This window comes from Pseudopipra pipra, chromosome 6 (assembly GCF_036250125.1).
Source record: "Pseudopipra pipra isolate bDixPip1 chromosome 6, bDixPip1.hap1, whole genome shotgun sequence".
Lineage (NCBI taxonomy): Eukaryota > Metazoa > Chordata > Aves > Passeriformes > Pipridae > Pseudopipra > Pseudopipra pipra.
In genome coordinates, this window is record NC_087554.1 from 58,513,169 (window position 1) to 58,534,599 (window position 21,431).

The 21,431-nt window shown below is 40.4% G+C and overlaps 1 protein-coding gene across 1 annotated transcript; it reads left to right on the top strand.

The window, feature by feature from the left end:
- The first annotated feature begins 262 nt into the window (after positions 1-262).
- Positions 263-20,303, top strand: SGPP1 (sphingosine-1-phosphate phosphatase 1). Its single transcript, XM_064659400.1, has 3 exons — positions 263-1,053; positions 11,618-11,707; positions 13,932-20,303. Exons 1-3 carry the CDS (start codon positions 448-450, stop codon positions 14,481-14,483), a joined length of 1,248 nt encoding a protein of 415 aa, XP_064515470.1. The 5' UTR covers positions 263-447; the 3' UTR covers positions 14,484-20,303.
- Positions 20,304-21,431: the final 1,128 nt, after the last annotated feature.

A 21,431-nucleotide genomic window follows, 5' to 3' on the forward strand; every position in this document is an offset into this window, starting at 1 on the left:
GCACCCACACAGACCCGCCACCTCCCCGACTCCTGCCCCTCACGCTCGAGGCCGCCTCGCGCCGCCCGCCGCCTCGCGTAGCGCCGAGTCGCGATTGGCTGCGCCGTCCGTGAGGGCGGGACCTCGAGGGGGCCGCGGCCAATCCGCGCGCGGTGGGGACGTCCCGGGAGGGGGGTCCCGGCCGCGCTGAGGGGGGGAGCTGCGCGCAGGCGCGGTGGGGCGGGGCCGGCGCGGGCGTGAGGGAGGGAGCGAGAGCGGGGCCGGAGCGGCGGAGGAGCCGCGCTGAGGCGAGGGGCAGCCCCGCCGCGTCCGTCGCTCCCCGCCCTCCAGCGCGTTTCTCGTCAGGGAACGGCTCTCCTCCCCCGCGGAGCCCCCGTCCCCTCCCGCCGTCCATCAGGAGAAGTCCCCCCCGCCGCCCTAAGCGCGCCGCCGGTCCCACCGCTCGCTATGTCCGTGGGCCGGCGCCTGGCCCGCCTGGCCGCCCACCTGCAGGACCCGCGCAAAGTGGCCGCGTTCCAGCGGCTCTGCGGCGTGGAGGGGCCCTCGGGCTGGGCCGGCGCGGGGCAGCGGGGGCCGGTGGCGAACGGCGGCCCCGCGGGCGGGCAGGCGCATCCCGCCGGGAACACCGCCGGGAACGGCGCCGTGCCCGGCGCGGCGGGACCCCCGCGGCCCTGGAGTAGGAGGCCGCGCCGCAACTCGCTGACGGAGGAGGAGGACGGCAGCCAGGAGTTCGCCACCCGCAGCCGCTTCCTCTACTATCTTTTCAGCCTGGGCACGGAGCTGGGCAACGAGCTCTTCTACATCCTCTTCTTCCCCTTCTGCATCTGGAACCTGGACGCCTGGCTGGGCCGGAGGCTCATCATCATCTGGGTGTGGGTGATGTACCTGGGGCAGTGCACCAAGGATGTGATCCGCTGGCCGCGTCCCGCCTCGCCGCCCGTGGTGAAGCTGGAGGTGTTCTACAACTCGGAGTACAGCATGCCCTCCACCCACGCCATGTCGGGCACCGCCATCCCCCTGGCGCTGCTGCTGCTCAGCTACGGCCGCTGGCAGGTAAAGCTCGCACCTCCGCGTCCTCAGCCGTGCGCTCCCCGGCCCCGGGGTGTGAGGATGCGACAGTCCTGATTTATTTTGGGAGGGGAGGTGGCTGAGTTTGTTCGGGAAAAATGTGAAATTTGTGCCTTTCCCCCTCGCCCCTTTATTTATATTTTTTTCTGCGATTTAAGCGAGCGCTCAGGTAACAAGAACTGTTTTAGTAATTCTGTCCTGTTGAATGGAAGTCCTGCTGGCTTTGTGGATTAGCTCAGCAGGCACGAAAAATCTGCGGTGACAATCTGCATTTTGTTCTTGTGAGGGTTTTTTCCAACTTGTCCCTTCTTCGCGCGAAGTTTGGATAGGCATCTGATGTTTTTACAGGCATTTGGTTTTACAGAGTGACAATTTGGTGGAGAGCCAGCGAGTAAAGCACTTTTTGCTGATCGTTCTTTACCACGAGTCACTTTGTAGCTTCAGTCAGTCTGTAGCTTTAGCTTTCCTTTAACGATTTTAGTTTCATTAACGACAAACTGTAAATGATTATTTCTGGGTTTTGTGCTTTCAGGCGATCTTACAACCTATCGGTGTGCTCTTAATTAGCGGGAATTGATAATCTCTGATCTTTTCAGCACCTTCATTCAGCAGAATCTCTAAGATCTGCCTGTGGCACTTTGGGTCAGTAGATGAAGTTAAAATAACACTGCTGATCATCTGGTTTACGCAAGCAGTGGCATGTGCTTCGGCACTTGCTGTTAGAAGTACGGCAACAGCAGCGACTCCAAGGGAAGCACATCACGTATCCAGCTTTAAATCACTGCACCAGTGTCAGCAGTAACTGAGGGATAAGGCTTTCCCAGGCAGCAAATGTCCAGTGTAGAGTTTTGAGGACTGTGTGTGTAATGTTGAAGAAGTTATGCAATAATTCGACTCTGAAGTTGTTAATGTTTACAAATCCTTATTATAATACCTGCCTGGTTTAAGTGGGATGTAATCTCGGCAGAGAGAACTAACGTCTCGTGCTAAGCTTTAGGCAGGGGCTGAACTCTTGTCTTCCCAGTCACTGATAACAATCACCAGTTGTCGGCTGTCACAGGCTGACACTCTGTGGCTTTATCTCAGTGTCTAGAATGGGTGGCTGAAAGGAAAGAGATAGTTAAAGGTTAGAGATTGTATTTGGCCTCTCTTTAACCAAAGCTTTTGTATCTATTTTCTGCAACGTGATAAAATGTACCCAAAAGAAAACTGTTAGGGATTCATATTCTTTGCTAGGAAAATGTGAAGTATCACTCTGCTAGAGTTGTGCAGGGATAGTAATATATAATATATATATATGATATATAAATAATAGTCATGTTTTACGGGTGTTGAAATAAATGATTTTCACTGAGATTGTTAATCTCAAAGTTGTTTTGATCATGTTTTGTCATGATCAATGCTCGATCATTTGAATATTTGATTATTACTTGTTGGGTGTGTAGGGCTGATGTCAGTCGGAAGAGCGAACTGGATTTCTCTTTCTTTGCATGTGGGAAACCTCATTTAGCAGCAGCAGTCGATCAGCTTTGCAGAGACTGATGTCATGTGTGCAGAGGGGAGCCCGTCCCGATTGCTTTTACAGAACCAGCACAGTGACAGTGTGTGAAATGTGTTTTTGCCAGTGAACCAAGTTCGATCTTTGGTTTGCCAGCCCTGTGACTGCAGTCTGTGAAACACTGTGCTAATTGACTGAACATATATATAATGAATGCATATTAAGAAATCATAAACATTCAGCCTTGTTACTTGTCCAGAACTGTGCTTAGGAAATGAGGAAACAAAGTGTTTGAGTCTTAATTTTAATTCCTTTTTTCTGTGAAATGGGTATGAATAACAGACCTTGAAGCTTCTACCATTTCAAAATATTCATGTAAAAAAAATCTCTTCTGATTTTTAAATTATCTCCAAATATTAATCAGAAGTTAACCTATGGCATGTCAAGAACCTCTTGATTCACCTCTGGAGTTAAGCTTTCATCTAATGCTTCTTCTGTTCTTCATATTTTACTGGTGTTGAAAGGGAGTAGAATGTATGTGACATCTTTTTGTCATGCTTTTCTGGAAATAGATGGTGTCAAAAAAGACTGACCTTAGAACTTCTTGGAAAGCTATTAATAATAAATGATTTTTATTTAATTATAAAAATTTAGCAGTAGATACAGATGGTTAGATTTAAACTTTTTGGCAAATGTTGGGGTACAGTCTTTTTGTATATATTCAGTGTGAAGAAGCATTACACATACCCTGATGGTGACCAGTCCACATCTTGGGACTGCTGGTTGAGAAAATCGCAGTGGAGTGAGGCTGAGTGTGAATTGAAGCAGATACAAGTGTGACTTTCTGCAGGGACTTTATTCTGCAATACAAGTGACTTCGAGTTTGTCACTTTGAAGTTTATACTCAACCAAAGAAAGCTGCTCGTGCTCTAAAAGATGTTATTCCAGTGAGAAGGGAATCTCTTTCCTGTATAGCTTATTTGGAGTTTGCTTTCAGTGAGCTATGACTTCCTACTATTGTGTGATAGTTCTTTTCTATCAAAGACAATCTATTTGAGTCTTTTCCTTGAATAACAGAGAACAGAGCAAATCTGCTGTTATTTTTCTACATATGGCCCAGATTGTCCATTTAAAATCATGTTTTGATTGCAGTAGGGTTTTTTTAACCTGTTGAATTTGTGCTTTCCATGTTTTCAATGACTATAAGTAATGCTGTTACAATTATTTTCCTTTCACATGGTGTTCAAAAGTACTTTTGACTATATACAGTAAGAGTGAAAGAGTTGCTATAAATGCAATTGCTCAAGTAAAATATTTTCAGAGATGATGTATTTTAAAGATGGTTGGGGCATCGGGAATATTCAATGAAACTTTCAGAGAGAAACAAGTTATATATTGACATAACTTTCATAATGTCTGACTGTTCTGTCCATTGTGGAATAGAATTTTTCAGTTTCCCCTTCTATTATGAGAGCTTACCTGAAGCTTTTGATTCTACTTACATAATCCCTATTTGTTTATTTAATATGCTGCATTTCAGCAGTGAAAACCCACTTGTTTCAAAGATATTTCAGTACCCTTGAAATATAAAGCTCATGCCAAAGACTCACAAGAGTTTAGGAATGTTACAGATGCTGATTCTTTTTTTTCCTGTCTTTGATGTTCTGATGCCCTGAAAGAGGAGGACAAACACTTAAAAGGCAGTGGGATTGTAATTCTTAATATGATGTAGGAAAAAGTAACCTTTATCACTTTGAGGAAAACCTGCTTTCTTTGAAATATTGACAGTTTGAGCCAGGCTGGCTTATCATGTCCTGAATGGGGAGGAAGAAAGAGTGTGAACTGCTAATTATCTACAAAATCTCCAAAGACTCAGGCTGAGACTACTGGAAAAAGTATTTTTTATATTTTGTTAGATTACATTGAACCACTAATTTCTAATAGATATAAAAACATATTTTATTAGAAATGGTGCTTGAGTTGGGATGGCACCTGAATGTGCCATAACCCTGCTGGCTTATTTTGAGGAGGACAAAAAAAATAGCATCCAGAGAGACAGAAAACACAGTTTTCTGCCATTGTTCCTCCAGGATGCAGCCTGGCTCTGGCAGTAGCTGTCTGCATTAGGAAGTGATGGGTTTGCACTCCTTCCTGAGCTCTGCATTAATGAGCTGAGTCAGGAACTGCTGACTCTCACTGCAGGCCTCTGAGCAAACTTCGCTCAGTCGATGTTCAGCAGGAGCCCAGAGCCTGGGCTGATAAGTAGCAGTTCCTCTGTAACTAAATGAAGCAACGTTCTTAGAATGGCTTCCCCTCTGAAGCAGCTGATGGTGCTGAATATGACAACACTGCCCTCCCTGTGTACGTGTCTGCCAGTGTTTGATGTGCAAAGCCTCTCATCAGTGACTGTCTTTCCACCCTGCTGGTGCTAATGGTGACCTGGATAAACACCACTGCTAAACCCACAGCAGATGCATTTATTCTGCAATGGTTTCTCTGATGTATTTTTCAGTTTTCAGTTCATTAGTGCTCTGTTGACTCTGTGGTACCGATTGTGTAAAACTGTCACGTGGTACCACAGCAAACTCCCTTCCAGAAATCTTTTGTCTGCGCCAAGACTTTTATCAAGGCTGATGAATCTAATCAAATGAGATGGGTTTGACAGGATCTGTATTGGGATTTCTGGGATTTCTGATCACTCTCTGATTCTGATTGACCACTACTGAATGTTACCTCTAGAATTGTCTGCCTGCTCTTTCATTTCAAAAGGCTAAATTCCCACAGGAATAGGGAATAATTGATTATTGGGGGTGAATGAATAGTCTAATCACAGCATTGCTACAGTGAGAATTTTACAGAAAGGGGCAAATCCTAGTTTTAAGTGTCTGTCCTTGTTGAAAGGCTTTCATTATTAGTAAGATTAATGTAGTCATAAACTGCAAGCTACACACAGGAAGCCATCTCTTATGTACAAAATCTGTGTGTGAGAGCAAGTATAGACTGCTCGCAGAAGGAGACACCTCACCTCTGGGACGAACCCAAATGGATTTTTGGCTGAAACACTAAAATGTTTGGAAGAAACTTTGGCAAAAAGATGTGTGCTTGTTTAATTGTTTTTCTCTACACGTTTCTTAAACAGTCAGTACTTCTGACATGAGAAGCACAACTGAAGGGATGATCTGAAAACACAGAATTACCCCCACAATCGAGAACACTTGAGAAAGAGAGATTGGAACTTGGAGGGTCTCAACACTGGCCTTGTCTCTTGGATTTGAATTGTGAGGTCTTCTTTTATGGGCCATATTAATGCCTGAAGTTGGTAAAGGAAGCTGAAAAAAGTTGTGTGGCCTGTTTGATTTTAGGTATTCTTAAAAGTTTGAAAAGAGCACAGCCAGTTCTTAGAAATCTCACTGGGGAATCTGTGCCAGAGGAATACAGCAGCCTGTCCTATTAAACCCTGTCGATTGGCATTAAATATATTTTTCAGCTTTGCCTAAGCAAATCTTTAATTACTGTAAAGGGGAAATATGTAAAAACAAATGTTGCAAGGTTGGATACAGAGTTTTTGATGAAAAAGGATTCAAAGGAAATAGTTCTCAAGCGGTTTCTTTTTTCTTGGTGGATTGTACACATGTAAAGCACTACTTGTTCTTTCAAATGGGGTGTGTTGTTTAAGCCTGAGAAAACACTTTGCAGAAAAACTATAGTTTTAGGTGTAGGGGCATAAACAGAGCAAGCCATAAGATTCTTGCTGGTTGTGTTCAGAGAGGGGTTATTTTTTAATGACTGCAAGGAAAAGAAGTAACACGCTAATTCCTATTGCTACTCCTTAATTTCTTTTCAGATTATGTGTGGCAGAAAATTAAATATTTTAACTCCCTGCAGGACTGGCATTGAAAACCTTACCTTGGGATTTAAAGAAGTTCTTGTAGTGACATATAACACTGAGGTCTTCATGCCTTTTGGTATTAAGGTTGGTCAGTGGAAGAAAGAAGGAAATTGTTGATAAATGCAGCTTAACCAGTAGTGTTTACCACTTGGCCAATTTTGAAAAAAAGTCTTTGTTTATTTTTCTTAAAATTACTGATAAGTGATCTTTCGAACAATCCTCTTCTCCCTTTTCTTCTGCTCCTTGCACAAAACCATTTTTATGCTGTGCTTTTTGTACTCATCTCTCCAAGCAGGGTCTCGGAGTCATTCCCATAAACACTGATCATGGCTTTTCATATGATTGTTGCCAGTACATGGCCCAAATACCTTATTGAAAGCCTGGTGCTGCAAGTGCTGCTTGGATTCTTTCCATGGACTCTGGCCCAAAATAATTGTCTCAAACTCAAGTTGAACTTCTGAGTTATGATACAATTAAAAAAGATCATTGAGTAATAATGTAGGACCCTGAAAATATTAGAAAATTATTTTGGAATCCTTTGTAGGTGCTGGAAACTTCTCCAGTGTAGAGTGTGCTTTAAAAAAGTAAAGAAATGAGCATCTAGAGTGTCTTTTAGTAATGTTTCATTATGAAAGAAGAAATTTTCTGACCTAGGTCAAAGCTTTTGGGACAGATTGTTTCCTTACGAGCATTTTTAAACAATAGTTATGTTATTAAGACTCTTGGCAAAAAGTCAGATTAAGGGGAGGGAGGAGGATGGGGAAAGGTTTTGTGAGGAATCCAGTCAGAGGCTTGCAAGCCCGTTTTGGAGGATGTAATGGAATTTTCTATTGGATGGGAATTTTTTGTTTAAACATAGGGCATAAAATTCTCAAAGACTTCCTGGGAACAGTTTTACTGCTGTTTTCTAAATCCGATGAATTTAATTCAGTTTCTTTGAAACAAGATTCTGGATATGAGTCTGAGAAATGATGAGTAGTTTATTCAGTCAGTTTTATTCCTAGCTTTATCTGAATGTGTGAAGTGAAGAAATCAACGTGTTATTTTTAATTTTAAATAACATGCTTGTTTTTTGGAGTTTTTTTTATTTAGACAAAAGAAAGCAGTGTGCAGTTCAAAAAATATCCCTCATACTCAGAATTGTTGAGGTGGCACGATGGCTATGGAGGCATAATGGGTTTTTGAGGGTATACTTAAGATGGTCTTAGTTGAGGACAAGGAGACAGGGTTTGAGGTGTTTGTGTCCAAACTGTGTCCTGAATGTCTGACTGACAGCGACACTAAGTGTGGTCAAGAACGATGATATGACAATTTTTTTATCAAAAAGAACAAGCTGAGAGAATGAAACCTGGTTTTTATGTTTACCTCTCCCAGCTGTGATCTCTGACATTTGGTGCCAGTCTGCCTTCTGATGCCTAAATCAGTAAAACCAGCAGTGAACTGGGGAAGAGGGCAGAAGTGCAGCTGTCCTTTGTCCCTCTGTAGGTCTGATTTGACGTGCCAGGACCCATGGGAATAAAACTGCTGGAATTCAGCAATTCATGCTTTAATATCTCTCATTTGTCCAGAGCCTGTCAGTGTGTCTACATACAACTATACAGAGAAGATCTAAATGTTTATAGGTCAGAGGTAATTGATAGCTGTTAATTTTTGAATTCATGAATGCAGTATTTTCCAAAATAAGAGACCCAAGTCAAGATAGCAAAATAAAAAAGTGCTTATGGCTTTCTTCCATGAACACTTGAGATAAACTTATACTAAAATTGTCGCCGTGGTCTTTCATAAAATGTGCCTATTTTAAGTAAAAAACATAGTAAAAGCTGCTTGTTTCATTTTTTTTTCTTTGAAGATTCAGTTGTGATTAGGAGATAAGTTTTGTGAAATACAGTATTATAAAGAAAACCAAATATTAATACTCTTAAGGGATTATATTAACAGCAAATATTTGTTATTTGGGGGTATTTTGCAGGCCTAGACAGTGGGAGGTTACAGATACACAGCCATGGTATATACCACTATATGTGCAAAATACAGGCTGTCATTTTCTAGATGAAACAACATTTGGGAAATGCTTGCTGGTACCTCAATATTGAATTATTTTCAGACAGCAATTTAGAAGTCCATTTATGGCATCAGCTTTTTTGTAAGGATCAAGGTGATGTCCTCTGTTGGTGGTATGACTTGGCATTGCTGCTGAGCACTCTGCTGTGTGGGAGTGTTAATATTCTCCTCTAGTCACCTTGTGCACTTAGCCCTACATGTGAGGAGAAAATACCTGTTTATTTTACCACCCCAAGGCAGAGTTTAAGCAGGTGCTACGAGTCTGGTGTCCTGGGAATTCTTGAACCCAGTGGCTGCCTTTACGAGGTATAGTGAAAACAGGCCAAGGAGGAGGCAGAGTGTTGTGCTTTATTTGTGATCAGTACTTAAAGGGCGCCTGTAAGAAATTTGGGAGCCAACTTTTTAGGGTCTGTTGTGATAGGAGAAGGGGTGATGTTTTTAAACTAAAGGAGGGTCAGTTTAGATTAGATAAAAAAACTTTTTTAGAGCGTGGTGAAATGCTGGCACAGGTTGCCCAGAGAGGTGGTGGCTGCCCCATCCCTGGAAACACTCAAGGCCAGGTTGGATGGGGCTCTGAGCAACCTGATCTAGTTGAGGATGTCCCTGCCCATGGCAGGGGGGTTGGACTAGATGGTCTTTAAAGGTCCCTTCCAACCCAAACTATTCTGCTATGTTTTGCTACAGAGGAACTAAGCTGGCCTATATTTTCAGATGGTTTAAAGGGTATTTATTCAGAATTAGAGTGAGATATGACAGAGACAAATACTCTTTCCAAAATATTCTTCAAAGTTGGAGTTTCTGACAGTTTCCTTCTTCCCAAATCTCCCTTGAGATTTCTTAACTGAGAGCAAGCATTTATTTTTTCATTTTCAGAATCCTTTCCCTGCTGTTTACAATGACCTGCTCAGGACTCTTAAAACAAGACTCCTCACCTAACTTTTTCCTTCATACTCCTTGTTCTCGGGATCTTGCTGTTAAAGCTACTCTGACCTCTTCCCTCCCACAATCCCACCTTCTTACCCACAGGATCATTAACTGCTGTAGCCCTGCTGAGCCTGGCACTGCATTGGTCTTCCTGCTAAAGCTCCAGCTTCTGTTTCTGTCAGGCATTTCAGAAACAGGACAAGTCTTTATTTATTAAAGAAAATCCTTACCCCTCATTGGACCCTGAAAGCACCAAAGATGTGTGCCAGGAAACAAGGATGGCCACGTGGTATCAAGGGATGGGCAACTCAGAGCTCCTCTTCATGGGACATAGGGTATAGCTATCCCTGCATATACAGCATTCCTGCTTTGGGAGCCCTCTGGCAGGGAGTGGGGAGCAGCCCCATGTGGGAGGTTGTGTGGCTTGACTGTCCTCCTGGCAGGCAGCATTCCTTCTTTCCTGAGGTCAGTGGCAAGGAAGGGAGAAGCATCATGAGGAAGAGTGATGGGGCTGCACTTGTTGGTACAAGGTTGGTTTCTGTGGGCGCCGTAACAACGTCGGCACCTGATAACCCTGCAATCCTGTCTGAGTGTGACCGAGGTCCTGCTGGTTTGCCCGTTATTAGCACACTTCTGAAAGGCAGGAAACTGGATTTGTTCCTTCATCATTTCAGCTAGAAATGAGTCACAAGTTTGTAATCTTGTTTAGGTCCAATTTGTAGATGAATGTAGTAGAAACAAAGGCAAATATTGATACAGGAATTAGTTTAGCCTGGATGTAACACAACTGTGACCTGGGCATTTAGAATTTGTTTTAATGTGAAATCTTTATGTGAAATCTAAGCTTAGTGATATGCTCTCAGTTTGAGAAAATTATTTTAGGTTTGTCATGCTAACTTGGTTCTGGAGCTGAGAATTCAAACAACACTGGAATAATGCAGAACACTGATAATCTTCTCTCAAACCTTTCACTGAAAGACTGATTTAGGAACTTGTCAGTCAGTTCAGTGGCCTTCACAGAGGGCACAGGACTTTCTCCAGTAATGTTAAAGATACTTTCTCTAATTTGTTGGATATTCTACCCTTCAGGTTACCCATAAAAGGGACAAGGGAAAGGGCAAGAAAACTACCTGTAATTCTTAGATTTTATCCCTAAGTTTGAGTACATCTAGGCTGCCTGTTTGTATTGAAAATGATTTATCATAGGAAGTGAAGCAATTTTGGAAACATGCCATTTTGTCTCGTGACTGCTTCTTTTAAAGAACTAATAATTATTTTTAATACAGAAAAAAAGGAAGCTGTATCCTGTCTTGTACAACATTTTGCAATATGTTAGTGGAGAAGATGTAATATGTTAATATAGCATAGTTTTATCCAAAACCTAAGAAAGTTAAGGAACTAAGTTTCTACTTGTGTTGGCATGTGCTTATTAAAGCAAAGTGTTTCATTTCTTCCTGGTAAACAGTCCTTATTAATAAAAATAAAAAAAATCTATGAGAAGATGGAAATAATTGCAAATACTTATTTGATGTTTTTTGTTTAACAAATGTGGACTGTGAGAGGAAATTTTTATGATTTTGGAGAGAACAAAAGAGATTTCTGTTTTAGGAGTTTCATACTGATGTCCAGAGGTGAAGTCAGGGATTGCAGAAGCTCTGAAATAAAGGACTGAGGAAGGATTGAATTTATTTGTAATTTTATGATGAGTTCCTCCTTTTCAGGAAGAAAAGGTGAAGCCACTAGGTTCTGTCTGGATAATTGCTAAGAATACTGGTATGTGATGGAGCTGCTTCACTCAGTGTAAAACTGTTACACAGTTTATAGCACACACTTGTCTCTGCCCATGTGGCCAATTTAGGGTATCTCAGCATGGCAAGAAAACTGCTACAGAGATGGAGACATTTCTTAGTGCTTTGAAAAGGTATGACCCCAGCACTGAAATTCATGTATTCTGAATGCAAAGGAAGACAAGGGAGAATTTGAAAGCTTGACTTAACATTTTGAGTTTATGAAAAGCTGCTCTAATAGGCTTGAGGGAAAGGAAAGGACAAGGAAAAGGGTAAGCATAAGTGGCATTAATTGGAATTAATTATAGAATTCTCATAGAGTGATTTTTTTTTTTAATTTATTTTTTTTCCAAATTCTAATACAGTTTCTCCATTTTTATTCCCTACCAGTATCCTTTTATGTTTGGACTGATCCTTGCACTTTGCTGGTGTTCCTTGGTTTGCTGTAGTCGAATTTATATGGGAATGCATTCAATTTTGGTAAGAAAATAATCCTACTAAGCTTCTGTTTTAATGCTGTTCTGATTTCATAAACTGCCATCACATTGAAGGTTTTACAGTGCAATAATTGTATATAGACGTATTTTTTTGAATGTCCTACCATACAGGAACAGAATACTTACATTTCTTCAGCACAGAAATTGATACAATAGCTAAAAGTGAATATCATGGTTAATTTATACTTGTCTTTTACTAACTCAGTCTGCAGTTGAAACTTAACAGCTATTTAATATCAGGGTTTAGTGCAGAAATTGATGACTACTCTGAAGTGTAGACTAAATTTTCCTCTACAGAGTAGAAATAATTTTGCAGAATGAGAAAGTGGCTCTTAATGTTCACTTGGGTTCCATCTCAGCCTCTCAAAGCACATTCATTTCAGAGCACCACACTACCTGCTGGGGTTTCACTTGCCAGAGTTTCTAGAACCAAATAACAAAGTTGTCATCTTTGAAAAACAAACTCATTTTTTAAACAGGGTTAAACCCCCCCCCAAACTGAAACACAAATGTATGCAATGTTAAAATGGGAAAACAAGAACACTACAAAGGGGTAACTGGAATGCAAGACTGCTAATGAGGATGGTTTTTAAGGATCATGTGCTAGAAGGAGAAAAGCTAACAGACAGAAAAGAGTAAGCCTGGTAGGGAGTAGAAAAGCTGCTAGATGAACACATTGTAAAGGGAGCATGTGAAAATGAGGCAGCTCAGAAAAACTGAATGGCATTTTTGCATCACTAATTAGGAGGCTTCCCAAATTAGAACCACTTGTGTGGAGGATGATGTGATAGACTGATAGTTCAACTGGCACATAATGTCTTAGAACAAAGTAGTGCAACAAATAGTGACCAGACTGGGTATTTGGCAGTTTCACACCTGAATCCTCTGCAGTGTTTGAGGGAATACAGTTCACCACGTGTTGCCTGCAAGAAACATCAACCATGGTGCCTGAGTTTGGGGGGAATAGGATGGCAAATAGAGCAGGCAGTTGTGGTTGCTTCAGAGCTGAGCAAGTCTGATGTTCATATCAGTCAATTGTATTAGAGCTTTTAGCAAGCATTCAGTTAGTGGAAGTGAAAAAAAATGATCCATTGAAGAGGGAGCACTACAAACCCTGCTGATCCAAGTCCCACCTCCTGGCTCATATGGAAGAGTTGATAAGCATGAGAATGAAGGGGATCCACTTTTTAGTTTTTGGCTTAGTGTAGTGCTTGTTCTTCATTAACAACTAAGGTGACAAAAGTTGCAGATAATTCCACGCAACTGAGTGATTAATCAACAGTAACTGAATTTTAACACTAAATTAAAAAACAGAGTAGTCTTTTAACTAAGAAAAGACTTTTTAAAATCAGTAATAAAACTGAAAATCAAGTATGAAGCCATGGAAGTTACCTCTTCCTCTCTTTTAATAGCTGGAATCAGTTCTCTATTCTTGCCCCACTGTTAATTTTGAAGCTGGAGTGGAAAGTTGAAGCTGCAGTGCCTGGCTGCAGTGGTCCTCAACTGCCAGCGTGCCTGTGTGTTGGCACCCAAGCACTGAGATCCACTGTTGAGCTGTTTCAGCAAACTTAAGTTGGCAGAACGTATTTAGCTGGGCTGGATTTGTGCTGGCTGTAGGTTGGAATGCCCTGACCCTGGACAAGGGCTATTGTTGCCAGCAGACAGAATCCTATAAGAATAACTGGATGGTTTGGGTTGGAAGGGGCCTTTCAAGGCCATCTAGTCCAACCCTTCCTGCAGTGAACAAGGCCATCTTTAACTAGCCCAGGTTGCTTAGAGCCTTGTCCAACCTGACCTTGAATGTTTCCAGGGATGGGGCATCCACCACCTCTCTGGGCAACTTGCACCAGTGCCTCATCACCCACATTGAAAAAATGCCTCCCTTATATCTAGTCTCAGTCTATCCTCTTTTAGTTTAAAACTGTCACCCCTTGTCCTGTCACAACAGGCCTTACTAAAAAGTCTAGATCTGCAACTTTGACCATGGATCATTTGATTATAACTTCGTTCATGATCTGGTCAGGATGCAGGTGACTTGTTAATAGGTGGTCAAATGCAATTCTTTACCTTATCTTTAAAAAGAAAAAAAGGGAATCCACAAGTCACTTTTAGCATTACAGCAGTCTAGGCTTGTGTTCTTGTTAATGTAATTGAAATTATTTTTTTTAATTGTTATTACACTGAAACCCTGTCTTTCTCTTCAACAGGATGTTATTGCTGGGTTTCTGTATGCTATTCTTATCTTGGTTGTCTTCCATCCAGTTGTGGACCTGATTGATAACTTCAACTTGACTTACAAATATGCACCCTTAATTATCATCAGTCTCCATTTGGCCCTGGGCATCTTCTCCTTTACCCTGGACACCTGGAGCACGTCGCGAGGAGACACGGCTCAGATCCTGGGCTGTGGGGCCGGCGTGGCCTGCGGCTCTCACGTCAACTACATAACGGGCCTGCAGCTGGATCCCCCTCCCCACACCTTACCGTTATCCCTGTCCTCTCTCACCGTGACTGTGTTTGGAAAAGCCATACTGCGGCTGTTGATCGGGGTGATAGTTCTGCTGGTAACAAAAGTCGCGATGAAAAAAGCCACGATTCCGCTGGCCTGTAAAATATTCCGCATCCCGCACGACGACGTACGGAAAGCACGGCAGCGCATGGAGGTCGAGCTTCCCTATCGCTACATCACGTATGGAATGGTTGGGTTCTCCCTCATGTTTATTGTTCCTTGCCTCTTCCATTTCATTGGGCTTTCCTGATGCAGTTGGAGCACGTTAAATAGGGAGAACAGAGCTAGTTGCTTTTTGGAGGTGCACTAGTTTGCTACGGGAAGGCCGGCGAGCTTGGCTTTAGCAGGGTCTTCACATTAACAGCAATAGAAAGCAGGCAAAGCATTTAGAGGGCTTTGCACATCTCTGGGGATGCTGTAGGGCCAGCAGTCAAGTATCAGTCCAGGAGAGGTGCTGAACTCTGTAAATGCTGTGTCTAGACTTATTGCTGTAACAAAGTCTGTGTGTGTGTGTGATGCAGTGAATGTATCTGGGATGTCTGTCAGTCTGTACCTGTGTACACTGACACTTTAACAGGTATGTCTGACAACTAATCAGAAGGCTCCATTCATCATCTGTTTGCCATTTCACGGTAATTTACTCAAGTTGTTGGACCATAGACTGCTAAATTTGCTTTCTTCTATTCTTTCCTGAAGTCCTGCTTCAAGATGTTTCAGCTAATAGGTATTTCTAATGGACCAAACTTGTAATGAGGTTGAATTTTTCTAAATAAACAAGCAGAAGCCTTTTTCTTTAGCCCCCTCTACAGAGTAAAATGTCTCTATTAGCATTGGTAGACATCACTAGAGTATACATAATTCAGGTACTGTATTTTATGGTTTAATAACTGTGCCTTTCTGTTGCTAAATTAAGAAATGCCATATATACTGTGATGTAAAAATGCCTAATTTTTATTTAAAATCTTACATAATTAGGCAGATATTTTGAAATGTTAGATTGTCCATGTTGCTGACATGGTTCAAGTTAACCGGAATATTCAGTTTTGCCTGATCAAAATTGAGTAATGAAATAGCCCAAAAATTGTGTCTGTGAGCTCAAGATGTTGTAAATGAACAATAATCCCTTTTGTAAGTATTTTTAATGTGTATTGTAAGTTACTGGAAGAGGATATATTTTTCTGGAGATTGTTTATACAGTGGACAGATATTCAAAATTAATTATTTAAACGTATAAACAATAAAAACACCCCATTCTGCAAAGAAATGGGCTTCACTTATTATTCCAAACTAATCTAGAAGGACCACTGCTTTTAGGTATTTGGTTAGAAAATATAATCCTTATTCTAGAAAATATATGTATTTTTATGCATTAACATACTATATTTAAAGGTGATAGTCACTTTTACCCAGTTTAGATAGCTATAAGACAATGTAAAGATCAAATTAAATTTTTAATCATTCTGATTGACAGATTGTGAGCAGTCAAGACAGTATGGTCAATGCATGAACTGTTTGTGCATATCTAAATTTTACAGCTTTTCATGGTCCTTTTTCCAGTGGTGAGTAGGATATGACCCTTCAACTGTAATTTCATGTGCCTATTTCTGTTTCATTTTGTCTTGTTCATGTGTTGCCCGATCTGTTCTTTCCACGTCAGGAACTGTTATGACAGGAAGCTCTGTCTTAGTGACAGACACAAATGACTTAGTTTTGTATTGTACCTTTCTTTTTTCAGGAAAAGCATCATTTGGTTGGGAAATACAGTGATTAGATAGAACGCAAAGCTTACATTTTTGGTAAACATTATTTGCAATTGGAAGGGGTTTGTTTTGTTGTTGGTTTTTTTCTTTTTTTTTGTATTGGAGGTCATATCTCCAAACTGTTACTGTGTAGATTTACGAAATTAACTTCACTTCCTTTGAAGCAGAGGAGGTTACGGTACACTGGCACCAGATGATGTGAAAAATAACTTTTCTGATGCATTTCTCCAGTGCATCCCGAATGCACCGCTATGAATGTATTCAAACGGAGGAATTCACAGCTGAGGGGGTGTTGAACAACTTGTGTCGCTGAAAAGCCCTTACCCAGTAGAAAATGGTTCCCTTGTTTCTGTGCATATTTCTGCATTTGATTTTTTTTTTTCTCTCTGTTTCCCTTTTACAGTTCAATGCTGAATGTGCAGTAAAGGGTAAATTGGTTTCTGAGGTTTTGAGGGTGGGATTTCCACTGGTTTGGCTTTGCACACCAAGATAGCCATTAAATAAATAGCTGGGGGAATGTACACAAAATGCCTTATGCTTAAAGCCCTGAGAAAGTGCTGTAGTTTCAATTATATTAAATTAGTCTGAGGACTGGTGAAAATAATAGGATAGCTTTCTCTGAAGTTTAGGGCATATTCTCCTTAAATATCCTAGCTTTACAGTTTATAGCAAAAAATGTTTAAATTCTAGCACAGAAAAGTGAGCAAAACGAATTTTTAAGGTACATATTGGACTTCTAGATGCTTCAAGTTTACAGCAGATAGAGTGTAGCTCAAGCTGTCTTTTCTAGCTGTTCTTGCTCTCTTGTAGTATTAATGGAACATGAAGTGTACTGTGGAGGATGTAGAAGGGGTGGAAAAGATCACACACAGGTAGAGCTTTCAACAGGCTAAGGAAAATTGCACTGTAGCTTATTCTACTGTTACTCATGAATATATATTTTATATTTTTATACATTACACTGAGTGACTTCAAAATGTCATGTTCCGTGTACCACAGTCTAGTCCCCAGGAAATGTACATCAGAGTGTTTATGCAGCACCTTCACAACTCTGTCTCTTCAGACTGCAACTACTTTACTGAAGTTTACATGAGAAAAAGTTTTACTGTTCTATTTTCATGTTTTATAAGGGGTTAGGCTCAAGAGGGCAGTTTAGCACAAATGTCATGCAATACAAATACTGTTAGAGAATAAAGAATCACAGAAATGCAAACACTTAAAAATCCAACGTAAATGTTTGTATTGTAGCATAATTTTGTTTACTAATAAGCTGAGATTCTTTGGAAACAAAGCAGCAGGTAAAACAAAGCAGCACTTTTTGCCCTAACCTATTCCTAGAGTTGAACACGAAAAATGTTTCTAGTATGAGCATCAGCTGGTACCAAATGGTTTATAAATAAATGTAACATAGCTTTAAAGGGTAGTTAGATGTCTTTACAGAAGGACAATATGCTTGAAATCCTTCATGAAACAGTGCAAAAACATATTCCATGTCCCTGCTAGGGAATTCCCTCTGTTCCAGGCTGTATAGTCTTAAGGAGAGAAATTCTACTTTATAGAAGCAGATAAAAACACACATTTATTACAAAAAGCTGCAAGTTAAATTCATCTTATTTAATTACTGTATGAAATAAAACTTAATACCAACAGGCAGGTAGAGAGTGATTTGGCACAACAGTCTGTTTTCCAAGAGGCTGAAGGGACTCAAATTAGTCTTAGATTGCCATAAATAAAGGAGCAGGATTTTTTTCCTGACCTGGCCCTCAGTCAGCACTGAGCATTGCATCCTGGGTGAGTTTTAGAATCTCTTATTTTGAAAAAAGCTTCATGTTTATGAAAAAGTGATTACTTTTGCATCCCATACCACGAGCTGGGGTTGATTGAAGCATCCTTCTCCTGTGTGATCACCTGTGAAGCTGTTCAGTCTCTGCTCATGTTTGCCTTACCACTCACCTTGAAACTGTGGGGGAAGGTGGCAGGTGGAAAGGCTACTTAAAGGTAAATTGGCAAACCAAAGGGAGTTGTGTATTGTTTATTTGCTTGGAATTTTTGAAAGGTTATGTACAGCTTTTCTCCAAAAAAAAAAAAAAAACAACCACCATAAAGATGCATTTCTTATAAAATGGCATCTCTAAATGTGATACGTGGCTTTTGTGTTGTTTATTTTTTTTCTTACCAGAACAGTGTTACATTGTCTGGATATTAGAAGCAATTATGTTTTCCTTTGCTTTTCTCTTTTTAATTACTGCTCTCAGTATTTTTTTACTCCATTTCTTGCTTATTTCCAAGGGGCTGACCAGAACTTTTGTAAGCAATTGCTACTTATGTGAAGATTGTAATTTTGAACTTGTAAATACTTAAGGGCTGTGAGTGGCTGTTAGCTGCAAAAATGCATCAAAACAAACCTTGCATGCTGTAAGTAAATACATCTGTTGTGCTAAAAGTTGTTTCTGTTTCAGTATTTGCTTTCTCAATACAAAATTGAGATTTTTGACATAGAATACAGATGATATTAAGTAATTGAGTGGTATGAAGGGGCATTGCTGTCAAACTCCTGTTAACTTTGAGTAAAGTTTTGCACCTGGTTCCTTCCACATTACACTGAGAGTGAACCCTGAAGGACAAGTCCATGCTCTGACCTGCCTGCAGACATCAGTGTGTGAAGTGACTTCTCTTCTGAGGTGTGACAGCCTTGCTTTTGAGGTCTGAGAGATTGTTCTTGCTAGAATCACACTTAGCCCCATTTTTACAAGACTTTTAAAGGGCTTAACTTGGAAGCTGTTTCTCAGTAGCTGGAAGTGGTTGCACATTTGTAAGACTTCATTGACGCTTCCCCCTCTGTACCAGAACTGTGTGAATGAGGAGACCCCAGAACAATGTCAGTAGATAAAGTGATGACAGAACAATTGATTTATTGGGGTATTGTGACTCAACTTACTGCAATTGATTCTTGGGTGGTTTTTTGGTCTAATGTAGAATGTTTGTAGGTTATACAATTTATTTCTGTATTTTACAAACAAGTTTGAGGAAACTGAAACTTTTTGCAGGAGGAAGTCTCATTGAATGGCTTCATGCCAGAACTTTATTCCAGTGGAAAGCTCAAGTGGCCTTTTTGTTTCAGAAAAAAAAAAAAAAAAAGCTCATTTTAAAATTTATTGTAAGTACCATCTTTGTCAAAATGATCGATGAATTGAGTCACTAATGCTGTTTTTCTTCTTACAATACTTCCTTAAACAAAGGCAAACAAAGCTGAATTTGGAAACAAGATATGACATTGTGTGGCAGAGAAGATAGAGCTCTTTAGGTGTTCTCTAAAAAGTGATGCTAGATTTGAAGCACATTTAACCATGCATTAGAAAAATTTCTTTGCACTCCATTCTGCACTAGAAATAATTTTCATGTTGGTAAGAGCCCACTTAAGAAAGCAAAGCAGGATGTGTACTATCAGTAACTGTTCCTGTAGGATAAAAGGAGAATAGAGGGTACATGGGATAATACTACCTTGAAGTTATTGACCAGTAAATGTAAATAAGAATTCCCATCAAGTTGGAGAATTTTATTAGTCACTAAACTTTGACTAAATTAGTCACTAAGTTTTCTTACAAGTTTATTTTTGTTAGAAAGTGTAATGAAAGACAAGGGTGATATTGCTGAGATGGAAATTAGATCTTAAGAAAACTCTAGATGTCTAAAGTATCAAAGCTGATAAAGATCAGTTCAGGAGCAAGTAAAGTGAACAGTAAGAGCAGAGTCTGAGGGGGATTTTGTATTAAACTTAATGCACTTAAAACTGATGCCAAAATTTGGCCTATACTTGATTTATATGAAATCTGTAGTACAATATAGATATACATATATATAATATATTGTGTATTGGAGTTTAATTTTTTTATGTATAGATTTTTTTTTCTTGTTACTGCATTCCCTGATAAAAGGAAGTGTTGATAAAATGCAAACCAGCTTTGTCTGTAAAAGGTAAGGCTGTATGTAAGTAGTATTTTGGGAAATAATGCAGTTGTAACCCAATCTCTCAACCTCTTGGAGAACTTCATTTAAAAAAAACACACCACCAGCTTTCAGATGCAATCCCCGAGTTAGCTGAGGATCATATAATGGTTGCTGTATAATAAGTGTACAACTGATGTTTTAAACATCAGTACATTGGAACTTTTTGTTACACTGTGGTTAATGATTTTGTACTCGTTGTACACTTTCTGCAGTTGTCAACTAATATTTAAACTCGTATTGACTGGTAACTGAAGTGTTTAACTTCATCTGCAATGAGTGGGTAATAAAGTACTGTTGGATTCCGTTGTGTTCTGCTGTCTTCATTCCTTCCAGTGCTCAGGGACGTGGTTGGACACATACCACAAGTGTAAAACACTGATCACAAGAAACCTGACATTCATATTAGCATATAGCAATAATTGTTACAACAATATTGTCTTTTAAGGTGTGGGCTCTAGAGGCAAAAGTTTAAGGAAAAAATAATAAGGAAATACTGAAATGAGAAGGTTTTTTCCACTGGACTGTTTAATTTGATATTTTAAAAGCCAACTCAAGCTATTGATCAAACTGTATACAAAGATTGAAGTTTTATCACTTGTTGTGTGCTGATAAATGAGTGTGGAAGCATCTCTTACCCTGACAGGAGACTTGCTCTCTAGGAAAGAGCCTGTTGTGGAGAAGAAGTAGTTTCACAAGTTGTGACACTCCTGAACTTTGGGTGTCCAGCAAATACCTGATGGCTGCCTTGGCTTGCACTGCGGGGTCAGTGTAATGAGATAGCCCAGTTCTTATTTCCTCTCAGAAAACAGCCATGCAGTTTGTATCCTGAGGGGTCACGTTCCAGTAACTTCTGCTCACCTCCCAAATCTGCTCTGAAAATCAGCCAGCTGTATCTTTTTTTTTTCTTTCCAGACTCATTTTCATGGAATGTATGCAGACAGCGTATTTGCCTGAGGTTTGTTTCTTAGGAAACCAGGCCAGCTGAAGAATAACATTAATTCCAAACTTTATGGATTTTGTTTTACCTGGTTCCAAGATGCTTTAACTGCTGTGTGATATGCAAGCATGAGAACGTGTTAGTTCAGTTGTATATTTGTATTAACTTTAAGTAGTCTTAAGTTACTTGGAGAAGTGTAGCAAAAGAGATTAGTGAGCACAACTCTTGCTTCCTCTCTTCCTGCAGTTGTACAGCACCCAGTGAGGAAGAAGTCTGAGCAGTTGAGTGATGTATGTGAAAGGTGTTGCAGAACATAGAAGAGGAAGTGGGAACTGCCCCTTGAAAGGAAGCTGTGAGGCCATTGCAGATCCATTTGTTGGGCACTGCACAGTGTTCCTCCTTGTTTTGCTAAATGGAAAGATTTACGTGGCACTAGTGCACAAAATTGTACTTTTTACATAAGGTAAGAACTCATCCTTCATGCTCAGAAAAT

Coding starts and splice junctions, on each gene's coding strand:
- SGPP1 (XM_064659400.1), top strand. CDS start 448: ATGTCCGTGGGCCGGCGCCTGGCCCGCCTGGCCGCCCACCTGCAGGAC. Junction 1,054..11,617: donor TCAGCTACGGCCGCTGGCAG/GTAAAGCTCGCA, acceptor ATTCCCTACCAG/TATCCTTTTATGTTTGGACT. Junction 11,708..13,931: donor TGGGAATGCATTCAATTTTG/GTAAGAAAATAA, acceptor TCTCTTCAACAG/GATGTTATTGCTGGGTTTCT.